This window comes from Chrysochloris asiatica, unplaced genomic scaffold (assembly GCF_000296735.1).
Source record: "Chrysochloris asiatica unplaced genomic scaffold, ChrAsi1.0 scaffold00019, whole genome shotgun sequence".
Classification (NCBI taxonomy): Eukaryota; Metazoa; Chordata; class Mammalia; order Afrosoricida; family Chrysochloridae; genus Chrysochloris; species Chrysochloris asiatica.
Window position 1 is genome coordinate 30,646,777 of NW_006408537.1, and position 12,955 is coordinate 30,659,731.

Here is a 12,955-nt window from a genome sequence, read left to right on the forward strand (position 1 = left end):
AAGATCTGTCTTGAAGTACAATGCTGTCTGTGATAGGATAATATTCACATACCTACAAGGAAGACCAGTTAATATAATACCACTATTACCCAAATTTATGCATCAACCACTAAAGCAAATGATGATGAAATTGGAGAATTCTACCAACTTCCTCTGTCTGAAATTGCTCAAACATGTAATCAAGGTGTATTGATAATTACTGGCTATTGGAACACAAAGATCTGAAACAAAGAGGAAGGATCAGTAGTTGGAAAATATGACCTTCGTGATAGAAATGATGCTGGAGATTGCATGATAGAATTTTTCAAGACCAATGACTTCTTCATTACAAATGCCTTTCTTAAACAATATGGACGAAGACTCTATACATGGACTGCAGCAGATGGAATACACAGAAATCAAATTGACTATATCTATGTGAAAAGATGGTAGAGAAACTATATCATCATCTAAAATAAGGCCAGGGACAGACTGTGGGAAAAATCATCAATTGTTCATATGTCAGTTCAGGCTGAAGTTGAAGAGAATTAAAACAAGTTCACAAGAGCCAAAATATGACTGTGACATATCTCACTTGCATTTAGAGGTCATCTGTAGAGCAGATTTCATGCATTAGACACTAAAGACTAAAGACTAGAAGAGTTGTTCATGAAATCAAGAACATCATACAGGAATAAAACAAAAGGTCATTAAGAAGACAAGAAAGAAGGAAAAGAGCAAAATGGATATAGAAAAAACTTGGAAACTTCTTCAGCATAGAAATGCTAAAACAAATGGAATAAATTTGGAGATAAAAGAACTGAACAGAAAATTTCAACTTGAGACGACAAAGTTAAATATTATAATGAAATGTACAAAGATCTGAAGTTAGAAAACCAAAAGGAAAGAATACCCTCAGCATTTCTCAAGCTCAGGGAAATGAAGAAAAAATTCAAGCCTCAACTTTCAATATTGAAGGATTCTAAGGACTCCTGGTTTGGTGCTGTAGGATCAGCAGTGGACTGTGAACCACACATTTGACAGTTCAAACCCACCAGCTGCTCCTCAGAATCTCTGTACAGGTTCACTATGAGTCAGAATCGACTTGACAGCACTTAACAACAGCAACAAGGGCAAAATATTGAATGATGTAAAAAGTATCAAAAAAAGAAGATGGAAGGAATACAGAGTCAGTCTTACTGAAAAGAAAGGATTAATGATCCACCGTTTCAAGAGGTAGTATGATTAAAAGCTAATGATACTGAAGGAAGCAGTCCAAGGTGCACTGAAGGCTTTGGCAAAGAATAAGGCACCGGGAATTGATGGAATACAAATTGAAAATTTTCAACAAACTGATATAGCACTGGAGGCACTCGCTCATCTATGCCAAGAAATTTGGAAGACAACTTCCTGGCCAACTAACTGGAAGAGATCCATATTTGTGCCCATTCCAATGAGAGGTGACCCAACAGAAGCATAAATCATCAGACAATATCAGTAATATCCCATATAAGTAAAATCTTGCTAAAGATAATAAAAAAAAAACAGCTGCAACTGTACATTGACAGAGAATTTCCAGAGGTTCAAGCTGGAATTCAAAGAGTATGTGGAATGAGAGTATATTATTGCCAATGTCAGATGGATCTTGGCTGAAAGCAGAGAATACCAAAAAGATGTTTACTTGAACATCTTAAAGAACTCTTGTGCAGCAGATTTGCCTAATGCAATACATCATTCGATTTCTTGACTGCTGCTTCCATGAGTGTTGATGGTTGATCTGAGCAAAATGAAGTCTTTAAGAACTGTTAGTTATTGGTCTAGTGGTAAGGATTTTTGTTTTCTTTACATATTGAAGTGCAACCCATGCCGAAGGGTGTGGTCTTTGATCTTCATCAGTAACTATTTTAAGACCTTTTTACTTACAGCAAGTAAGGTTGTATCATCAGCATATCACAGGTTGTTAGTGAGTCTTCCTCCAATCTTGATGCCACAATTTTCTTCATATAATCCATCTTCTTGGATTATGTGCTCAGCATACAGATTGAATAAATATAGGTTACATCTCAGTGTAAACAAAACAAAAATCTGCTGTACAAAACTTCTTTAAAATGTTCAACATCAAAGATGTCAGTTTGAGGAATAAGTTGCACCTGATGCAAGCCATGGTATTTTCAATAACCTCATATGCATATGAAAGTTGGAAGATCATAGAAGAGTATATGAATTGATATATTTGAGTTATGGTGTGCCATGGACTGCCAAATGAACAAACCAATCTGTGTGGTAAGAAGTACAGTCAGAGTGCTTGTTGGAAGCCAGGATGGCCAAACTTCATCTCTCATACATATCATCAGGAGGGACCAGTCCCTGGAGAAGGTTATCTTGTTTGGTAAAGCGGAGGGTTACAGAAAAAGAAGACTAGCCCAATGAGATAGGTTAACACAATGGCAGCAGTACTGGGCTCAGGCTTAGCTACAATTGTGAGGTTGGTAAGAGTACAGGCAGTATTTCATTCTGTTGTGCATAGGGTTGTTATGAGTCAATGTCAGCTCGATTGAACCTAACAACAACAAGCATGCAAACCTAGAATTGCAAGATTGATGGTTTTTCTTATTGTCAAGCCTGCTGAAAGCCAAATTTATGAACTTTGTTTCTAATGAATGAGGTAAAATTTTAATAGATTAAAAAAATCCCAAACTACATAAATACCAAAATCTAATAATAAGCCCCAGTGTAGTAGATTAAGGATGGGTATTGAGAAAAATATGAGAAGAACCAAGGAATCCTTTTGTGGATGCCAAAGGAAGGTATTCCAAGAAGGAAGTATCAAAAAGAGTCAATCACCAGAATGTTAGTGAAAATAATGATAGAAACAAGGCTGTTAAATTGATCATTTAAGAGACCATCTGTGACATTGGTGAAAGTTGTTCTCTAATGTGTGGTTAGAGGTGAAACTTTGTAGTGATCAAAGGTGAAATACAGACCTTTCTGTAGAGACATAGAAGCACAGGCTTTAAAAAGAATTGACAGAGTAGTAAGCTAAAGGGAGAAGAGTCTGTGGTTTGAAGGCAAAGCAAATCTGTAGGAATTATTTTAAAGGATTGGGAATACTTAAGCCAAATTTAGTTTAATTATTCTTTGAATTCAGCTGCCATACTGTGAGACAGTCCAAGCAGCTTTGTTGAGAGGCTTTTTTAGGAAGGAAGTGAGATTCCCAGCCAATAGCTATTTGCCATCCATATACGTGTCTGTCTTGGTAATGGATCTTCAGTAACATTTGTGTACTCCAGTTGACAAACATTATGCCTTATCTATGTATAAATTTCAAATGTATGGGCAAAATAAATGATTTCTATTTTAAGTCACTATATTTAGAGGGGGTTTGTAATGTAGCAATAGGTAACTAGCTGTAGTATGAAATTAACATTTATTCATTGGTAATCATTTAAGCCCAATTCAATGAGCATTCTTGGCTCTGCTGTCATGCCCATATACTATATATAGTACTGAAAAATCTTGAATCCTGAAAAATTGCTTACTAATTGTATAGAGTTTATGAGAAAAATAAAGTTGAGTTGGACCACTCAAAACCTGTAGAATTTTGAAATGAGAATCCAAACTAAAACAATAGCAATCTTACTAAAAATACCAGTCACAACAAATATCCACTGACATTTGCACTTAGAATCACAGTGCATATTTATCAAACTCACATTCAGGGGCTTGTGTGTCCCTAAAAACTTCTACATTTGTAGCATTCCCAGAGAACTCTATTAAATAGAAAGTATAGGGATTCTTGGAGCCACAAAATCACCTACTTTTTGCACAAATGGAAGGCTCTTCTATAGGAGTTTTAGTAAATATATTTTTTGAAGGTCTTCATATATTTGTAAACTTTCTCTTAAACTGTGAGCAAATTTGACCGTATTATCTCAATTTTCCTGGAAATTTAAAAAGGAACCAAACGGACTTCAGAGTTAACAGAGAGTCTTCCTTTTTTATTGATTTTACATAAGCTAATTTGTATTAAAGAAATGCATTGTAACAGAATATATAATATCAACAGTCAATCTATACACAATGCCTTTCTTTTCATATATGTTTTAAAGGAATACATATATTAACTGCAAAAGCCCAAGTCATCTGTTGTCATAACTGCATGTATTGTACTTGGGTTTTATGACCTATTTTGTCCTGTCAAATTCTCAGTTTCAAAGCCAAGAAAAGATTTCTGTTCTGTATGGGCAGCAGTTGGTGCTACTTGATTGCAGTTGCCTTCACCAAATCCAAGGAAAGGGCTGTTAGTGCTCTGTGGGACTAGAGACTTAGAATTTATAAGGTAGGACTTTGAGTGTGTCCTCTTCTTCAGAGGAGATCGTGGTGCCATACACTGTTCATTGTACGTTTTTACTTAAGCAAACTTTTGCTACATCAGGAATAACTTTGTCACTGGTCTTGGTGGCAGTGTCATAGATGAATTTCTCAAGGAGGAGGGTGAAATCTAACATGGACTTTGTGAACAGAAACTTACCTGGTAAACCAGGCTCTGATTTGTCAGTTGTCAGATCAAGAGAAAGTTCTAGACTCAAAGCAGTGTCCTGAGAATGAATTTAGAAGACACATGTTTAGAAGGGACACTTCACAACTATATTCTGTATTTTTTTTAATCATTTAAATTAAAGCAAATCATTTTATAGTTTGTTTGACTTTACTGTGGAGAAAGATTCTGACATATTAACATGTTTTGAAATGAGAAGATGGCACACAAAATGATCTATTGACTTCTTGGTTAAGCAAATCTGCGTGAGTAGAGGTAACAAAACTAAAGAACTTTGGACCATGTCAATTATTTTTGGGTTTCTGAACTTCTTCACTATGAAGGGGACTCAAGTTTGGTCAGCACTTTTATTTATCAGCATCTCAAAGATAACTTCTGGCAAAAATTAAATGAATACAATTTTAAATGAAATAAAAAACTCACTGCCATGGAGTTGATTTTGACTCATAGAGACTCTATGAGTGTTTTTGATACTCTAAGTCTTTATGGGAGCAGAACGACTCCACTGTTTCTCTTCGAGAGGCTGGTGGGTTCAAACTGCTGACCTTGCAGGTAGCCATCCAACACATAACCCGGTATTCCTCCAGGGCTTTTCTTAAATGAAATGTAAAAATTCATTATTGAATTTACTGTTTTTATTTTCTAGAACATTAATTTGTACTTATAAACCCCCACAAATAAATATTTAGATAAATCTTAAAACTTAAAAACAAATTTATAAAATGTCTATTCATAATATATTCTGCTGTAATTATTCTTTTTTCAGTTCTTGAAAATGTGTTTGCTTTACCCAAAGCAGAAAATCCCAACTCTAATTGAAACAAAGATCTAACTAAATTGAGGGAAGCTGTGAACTTTAGGATGTTTGAAATGGAGATTTTAGTATATTTCATTAATGCAAATTCTGCAAATAGGTTAGCCAAGTATTGTTTGTAAAAATCAGAAAATAATCATAATTAACATTGCAAAAAAGAATTTTGCCCTGTTCTCCCTTCAGCTAATTTTTTTTTTTTTTGGTGGGGGTGGGGGGTAGGGTAGGGAAGAAAGCTGAGCAGAGGGTGAGGCCCACAGCCTCAATAGCAGTGGAGGCAGCCCCCTCCCAGGCCCAGCTTCTCTTTTTCAGTGTGACAGCAGCAGGCAGGTCGATCAGAAGTCCAGGGCAGCAACCAAGGCTGTTCTTGGAGCAGCAGCAGCAGGCAGGGGATTTAGGAGTGTTAGTTCAGCTGGCTGACAGCCATTCCTCCATGGATGGTGCTTGGCGAGGGCCGGGAATTCCTGAACTGGGAGGTGGGCACCTGCGATGGCTCAGTAGGCTCTGAAGATACTGCTGGAAATGTCATACACGAGCCACTCGATACCTAGATGCACCAATGGTTGCTGCGGTTGGAGTCCAGCTCCAGGGCCTCTCGAATGGTGTTAGAGGACAAGGCCCCAGGCAGGTCCTGCTTCTTGGCAAAGATGAGGAAGATAGCTGCATGCAGGCGCTCTTCCACCAGCAGGCTCTGGAGCTCACGCAGGCCGTCCTGCATGCCCTGGCGGTCAGCGCTGTCCACTATCCAGATGCAGCTGTAGGTACTCTCAAAGTAGTTCTGCCAGTAGGACCTAAGGGATTTCTGGCCGTCCACATCGTGGCGCTGTGGGCTAATGCCTCAGACTGCAAAGTCGTTTGAACTGCAAGGTCTGTGGGGCAAGCTCACCAGCTGCTCCTTGGAAACAGGGTCTCTTTGGATTCTAATGTACTTGACGACACTTAATAACAATATCCCACATGTTCAGCTTGAATCTGCCGTGCTTTAGGGTCTTGATGTTGAAGCCCAGTGTCGGGGAGATGGTGTAGATGCCTTCCCCATTGAACTTCTTGAGGATGGTAGTTTTGCCAGCGTTGTCCAGACCGAGCATAAGCATTCACAGCTTTCTCTCTTTCTTTTTCATATTCTTCAGAATAGTCAGAAGCCCCATGGTCCCAGTAGCCCCTTCCTGGCTGCCGTTTCTTTCTAGAGCTGATTTTTGGTAGAAGGTTTTGAAGTTTTTCGGTAATTGAAGACCAAAAAAGACACACAATTTGCTTCTATGATATCAGCAAGAGGTGTAGGCAGTGCTGGCTGGCAGTCTGAATCAGAACTTGGCATTGACTCAACAATTTCTGTGGGTGAAAAGCCACAAGGTTTGGATTTTTCTTTCTGTTTTTCTTTCTTTGGTGATAGGGACAGTGAAACATTCATATTTAACAATGTGACAATAACCAGTTCTTGAAGAAGATTGTTGTTGTTGTGTGCCATCTAGTTGATTGTGACTTATAGGATAGGGTTTTCAAAGTTGTACTCTTACGGGAGAAGACCTGGTGTGGTGCTCTACAACAAGAACTGAATTGCTAACCAAAAGGTAAGCAATTCAAACCCACAAGCTGTTCCTTGGGAACCCTATGCAAGGTCACTATGAGTCAGAATCAACCCAATGGCACTTAACAACAATCTTAGGGTGGGGAGTGTGGTGGCTCTATAAGTTAAGCATTGGACTGTGAACCACAAGGTTGGCTGGTTTGAGCCTACCAGCTGCTCCTTAGGGGGAAACATGAGACTTTCTACTCCTGCAAAAATTCACACCCTTGGAAACTGTATACAGGGTTTCTGTTGTTAGGGTCCGAGACCACCACCCAATAAGGAGACCAAGAGACAAAGATAATGCAAAAGCAGGCGGGCTTTATTCAAGCTAGCATGCTAGGGTCGAGTGGCGGCTGGCAGTGTAGTGTTCAGCGGTGTTACAGCAGTGTTACAGCAGTGTTACAGCATCAGCTCACCAAAGCTCGACCCCAAGCAGTTCACAAACCGCACCTTACATAGGGTTATGGGACACACCATGGGAGGGAGATATGCAAACTAGGATTACAACTTTTACCCAATGGAGCATTCAGAAACCGCAGGATCCAATAGATTTAAACATAACATCACATAAGTGACCTATAGTACTAAGACTTTTCCCAGTCCTGCCGCCCTCATCTTATCTGTTATCTGTTCCTGCCACCTGGCCTGTGAGTCTTCAACTGTGACAGTTTTACGAGTGTGCTCTTTACCCTGCATTTGTGTCTCTTCAGATATTCTGTTGGGGACTTGCCTAGCCATGCCTGGTTGTTCTTATGGCCCCGGCCTGAAGCAGGTCTCAGAGCAAGCTCTTATGCCTGAAGTGGCGATTCTTGCTCTGAGCCCTACTTTCAGCTGTCCACTTTCATTCTCACACTGTGAGTCGGAAAGGTCTCTAAGACACTTAATAACAACATTTATAGAAGAGGACTGCCACATCTTTCTTCTGAACTGCTGACATTTCAGTTAGCAGCTGAGTGCTTTAATCACTGCAACATCAGGGATCCTTTCTTATAGAATAGTATAAGGCTATTATAATAATAAAAGATGATCATAATTTGAGCATACCATCTGCTTCTTGTTGGGATCTGACTGAAACAGATGAGGAATTCTGCTTGGATTGTTGCAGGGGAGCCAAATTCTCTATGTATTCTTCTTTCCACTTGGGTTCCAATGAATGACCATACTTGACCTGGACTGAATGGAAGTCCTTGGTGTTCTTCTAGTACTACTCTTGGTGTGAAGTTGTCACTCATCAAATGAGACACAAGAGGGAGTGAGGAAAGACAGAAATGTATATGTACATGATGTGTCTTTATAATAATGACCAACTACAAGCTCCAAGTTAAAATGACAGTGATAATGAGGCATTCATATTTCCTAGTCTGGCTACCAGAATGAAGATAAACCCAGAACTATGAAATTACCAACTGACCATCAATGAACTGAATTGTCCAAGGATTGGTCATCTTTGAGTGCTCTGCTGATTAGCTTTTTGAGGTCTGTAGCTGGGAGATCAATTTCTGGCTGCTTGGTCTCCATGATTCCATGACTTATAATTTGGTTGAAATCAAAAGCAGGAGATCACCTGTAGACTTCTTTGCTTCTGTGTTGTCTCTCTTGAAGATGGCCACAGGTTGCACCTTTCAAAAGCTTGAACTGTAGACAGCAAAGGACACATTCTACCCAAAGTCATTGTTTACATATCTAAAAAGGAGACTTGTTACTACAAAATTTCAGGACATCTTCATCCCCTTTCCTTTTGGGTTCTTAAAGAATGTCCCACTTCAGAACAAATTTCAATGTTTATCAGAAATTTAAATTGTAGGAAAATAATTAACATATATTTTAAATGCCTAAATTGAAACTGACACGTAAATCCAGCTTAAAGAGGAATTCTTAACAGAATCAACTGATCATAGGTTTATTATTTAGGTCTTTATGGGAAAGTGTTAATTGTCAAGAATTGCTTTAAGACTTTGTAAGACCACTAAAAACACTAATAGTGGCCAGAGTTTTTGGTGGTCTTATTGGTAAAGACAATCAACATGAAGGATGAATTGTACCTTCTTTTAGAAATAGACATCTTCAGGAAGGTTTATGAAATAGCAATATATGATATAGCAGTGAGAATACTATTAACATGTTGTAAGCAACTCAAAAAATTCAGGTCTTAGGGTAATTTCTGTATTACCTTTCCCCAAGAAATATTTTTTAGTTGAAAAATAAAACTCAATGTGAAGTATAATTCTTTTCCCCTCAAGCTACTTTTGAGATAACATATTAGAAGACAGAGAAATGGAATACAACATGATTAACTATATATTTAGTATTATATTTATTCGTTCAATGCCTTTTTGCATATAAAAATGAAACAGAATTCTTTGTAGCTCTAGGATCAGGTTTTACCTTTTAGTTCACATCATAAGTCCATGTAAAAGGATGTTTCAGAGGCCACAGAATCTGATAATATATATTTTTGGAACTTCTTTATGCTACAATTTGTCTGATGATTAGTTCAGTATTTCACTAGTCAATTACAGGAGACAAAACTTGGCTATTATTACTGATCTCTCTATAGTGGGTCATTTCACAATTCAGTCTGACCAAGGAGCAAATTCGTTGCCCTGCTTTATTTCCAGACTTGGTTCATGTATGTATGTACATTCAGACAACTTCCCATCACAAATAACATCTGAGAAATAGTTAAATCATGCTTGCATCACAGATATCTACTTTTCTAATAAAATCTTGAATTTTATAGAATCCTTTTTAGCTGGATAATCAATATTTACCTGCTTAACTTACACAGTGATTTTACTAGAGTTTTTTCCCCCACTACTATTGGAGTCCTATGTGGCACTGTGGGATAAACCACTGGACTGCAAGGTCAGTTTGAACCACAACGTTGGTGGTTCAAACTCACTAGTCACTCCTTCAAACCCTATACAGGGTCACTATGAGTTGGAGCCAACTCAAAGGCACTTAACAACAACAACAAACAACATTACTGAATACTTGATTAACCACTCCCATTTAAGTAAGAAATCACTGAAAGGTCATAGGCTTATACTCGACATTATATATAAAAAGTACTTATGCTAGGTTAGCACATAGAGATTTGTGAAAGAAAATATACTATATTTCTAAACATAAAATAAATCCAAGTTACCCATCTCTTTCTCCTTTGATCTTCTTTTCATCATTAATAATGTAATCATGCAGAAGAGAAAAAAGTTTTATGAAATTGATCAAGCTATTGATCATTGCATATTAAGAAAATGGTACTTTCTCCTCTTTCAAGTTGTTATTGTTATTAGGTATTGTTGAATACATTCCAATTTATAGTGACCCTATGCACAACAGAACAAAATACTACCTGATTGCTTTCAGTCTTTCATTTTTGCCCATAACTCTGACAGAAACACACAAATTACCACAATAATCTGGATAAAAGTTCTGAGAATCATCTGACTCTCAGTAAATAAACCTAATTATATTGTTTCTGATTAGTTCAAAGATCATATGCATGTTTGACTTTACTATTAAACTCCTTGATTTCTTCATTTTTTTCCTAAGAGACTGCAGATATGTCCTACATAGGTTACATTTTGGGTGGTGTTGGTGCTAGGAAGTGTTTCAAAAGCATTTTGTAAATGGATTCTCACCCCCTGAAAGGCATTAAATGAGTACAGCAAGCCCTGGGGTTAAGGACATCCATTTTATAGACAACTAATACTTAAGACTCCAACTCATAGGGAACAGTCTTGTGCTGATCTTTCTAAATGAAATTATTCATGCAGCGTCCATAAACATGACACTTTAGAATTTAAACTCTAATACAACTGCCACATCTCCTCTGACATATAGTGACTTCACTAAACAAGAAAAAAAAGTATATTGTATTTGGTCTAATATTGGGATGTGAGCTCTGATGGTGTAGTGGGTTACACATTGCCCACAAGGTCACTCCACAGGAGAAAGACGAGGTTTTCTGCTCCTACAGAGATATACTGTCTTGGAAACCTTGTATAGATTATGAGTCAGAATTGACTTAATGGCATACAACCACAGTGCTTAAGATTGGTATGCTGTAGGATAAGCACTGAACTGCTAGTGGAAAGGTCAGAAGTTATAACCCACCAGTCGCCCCTTGAAACCCCTAAACAGGGTCACTATGATTTGGAACTGACTGGACTGCACTTAACAATAACCGTACTTAAGAGGAGTTCTGGTGAGGTACTGTAGGAAAAACACCGAAATGGAAGGGTAAGGTTGGTTGTTCAAACCCACCAGTCACTCCTCAGAAACTCTATACAGGGTTGCTATGAGTCAGAGCCAACTTTGTTATTGTTATGTGCCGTGGAGTCAGTTCCGACTCATAGCGACCCTGTACAGAGTTTCCGAGGCTGTAAATCTTTATAGGAGCAGAAATCCTCATCTTTCTCCTGTGGAACAACTGGTAGTTTCGAAATGCTAACCCTGAGTTTAGCAGCCTGATTCGTAACTACTATGCTACCAGAGCCAACTGGAGGGTACTTAATGAACAACACCAAGTACTTAAGAATGGACTGCCAGAAAGCCTGTAATATTAAATATTTGAGTTAAGACTTGAATGTGCATCACCTTTTGTGTCAGCCATGAAAACATGGAGTAGCTTCAGCAGTTGGTTGGTGGGAGCAAGGAAGGAGAATGACTCCACCTTTTGATGTTGGCTCAGGTTGCTGTTAACACTGTGTTGGTTGTGTAACTTAGTATATGGCTTACATTTTCCTTTTATTTACCCTTGTAACTAGGCCTCCAAAGTGTAAATCCAGTGCAAGTGCTGGTGATGCATCAAAGAAAGAGAAAACAATCACGACAGAAACAAAAGTGAGAAAACAGAGTGATTGGAAAGAGGTGAAACATCATCAGTTACTGGAAAAGTGTCAGGCTACAGTTGGTTAATGGTGAACAGTGGGACTCATTTTAAAGAATAAAGTGAGGACCATGAAGCATGTGAAGAGCTCTGCCCTGAAGAAAGCTACAATTATTCCTAAGCAAAGCAGTGCTTTAACTATTGAAATGGAAAGGCTATCGATAATTTGGTAAGATGATCAGAATCAGCATGATAAGACTATTAGCCGTACTTTTGTGCAAGAAAAGGCTCAGAGCCTTCCAGCAATATAAAAGCTGCAGGTGCAGCAAGTGAAGGTGATTGTGATGAAGAATTTGTGGTGAGAAGGAGATGGTTTAATTGTTTCTAAGTGAGCACAAATTTACATACTGTTACAGCGCAAGGTGAAGCAGTGCGTGCCAATGTAAGTGCTGAGAGTGATTGTCATGAAATGTGGACAAAAATGATTGAAGTTATTTATCTTCCAGACTGACTTATTTTTTGGGGAAAAGTTTGACTTCAAGACAGATGTAGGAACTGGTCTTGTGGTTTATTCCTGAAACGAATTTGTCCATCTAGGTCAGATGGTGTTTGGTCGATGGATTATTTTTCAAATTGTTTCAATCTGCAAATTTGAGGGACTTTCCAATTAACCAAAAAATTCATTGTAAGAAAGCCAAGTACCATTTACTGAGAGAACTGCTCTAGGCAGTTTACATGTGTTATTTTTCTCATTTAATCTTTTCCTCAACATAATCTCCATTTTATAGGTAATGGAGGCATATGGAGGAAAGGTGTCAGCTGAGAAATCAAAGAGCCAGGATTCAAACCCTGACCTGGCTGAATTCAAAGCCTTATGTAGTTTTACTGTGCCATTTGCTCAGCTTTGACAAATAAACAAACAAATAAAATAAAGCTATGAATTTTGTTTAGAAACTATAATCACTTTCTCACTCTATATTTCAAATGATAGTTGCCAACAGACTCTCTACATATATGAAAGGATTGGCATTCTTGCTCCTCCATCTGGATTATGAATCCATCATCTTCAGGTATAATTCAAGGGAAATGAACTCAGCTACAACACACTTCTGTTATAGAGCAGTCCTAGTTAAGTAGTCACTGATTCTCCCTGGTTTTCAGAGGGATCCTCAGGACCACCTTTCATATGGTACTAGTGGATGG

At 38.1% G+C, this 12,955-nt stretch overlaps 1 protein-coding gene and 1 pseudogene across 1 annotated transcript in view; both read right to left on the minus strand.

Annotated features, from left to right (window-relative positions):
- The window catches only part of IMPG1 (interphotoreceptor matrix proteoglycan 1), a 145,802-nt gene that overhangs the window by 93,197 nt on the left and 39,650 nt on the right, over positions 1–12,955 (minus strand). The window contains 3 exon segments of the mRNA XM_006878342.1: positions 4,511–4,577; positions 8,341–8,471; positions 8,474–8,537. Of these exon segments, the coding sequence (XP_006878404.1) occupies positions 4,511–4,577; positions 8,341–8,471; positions 8,474–8,537 (262 nt within the window).
- On the minus strand, positions 5,896–6,496 carry LOC102841031 (annotated as a pseudogene).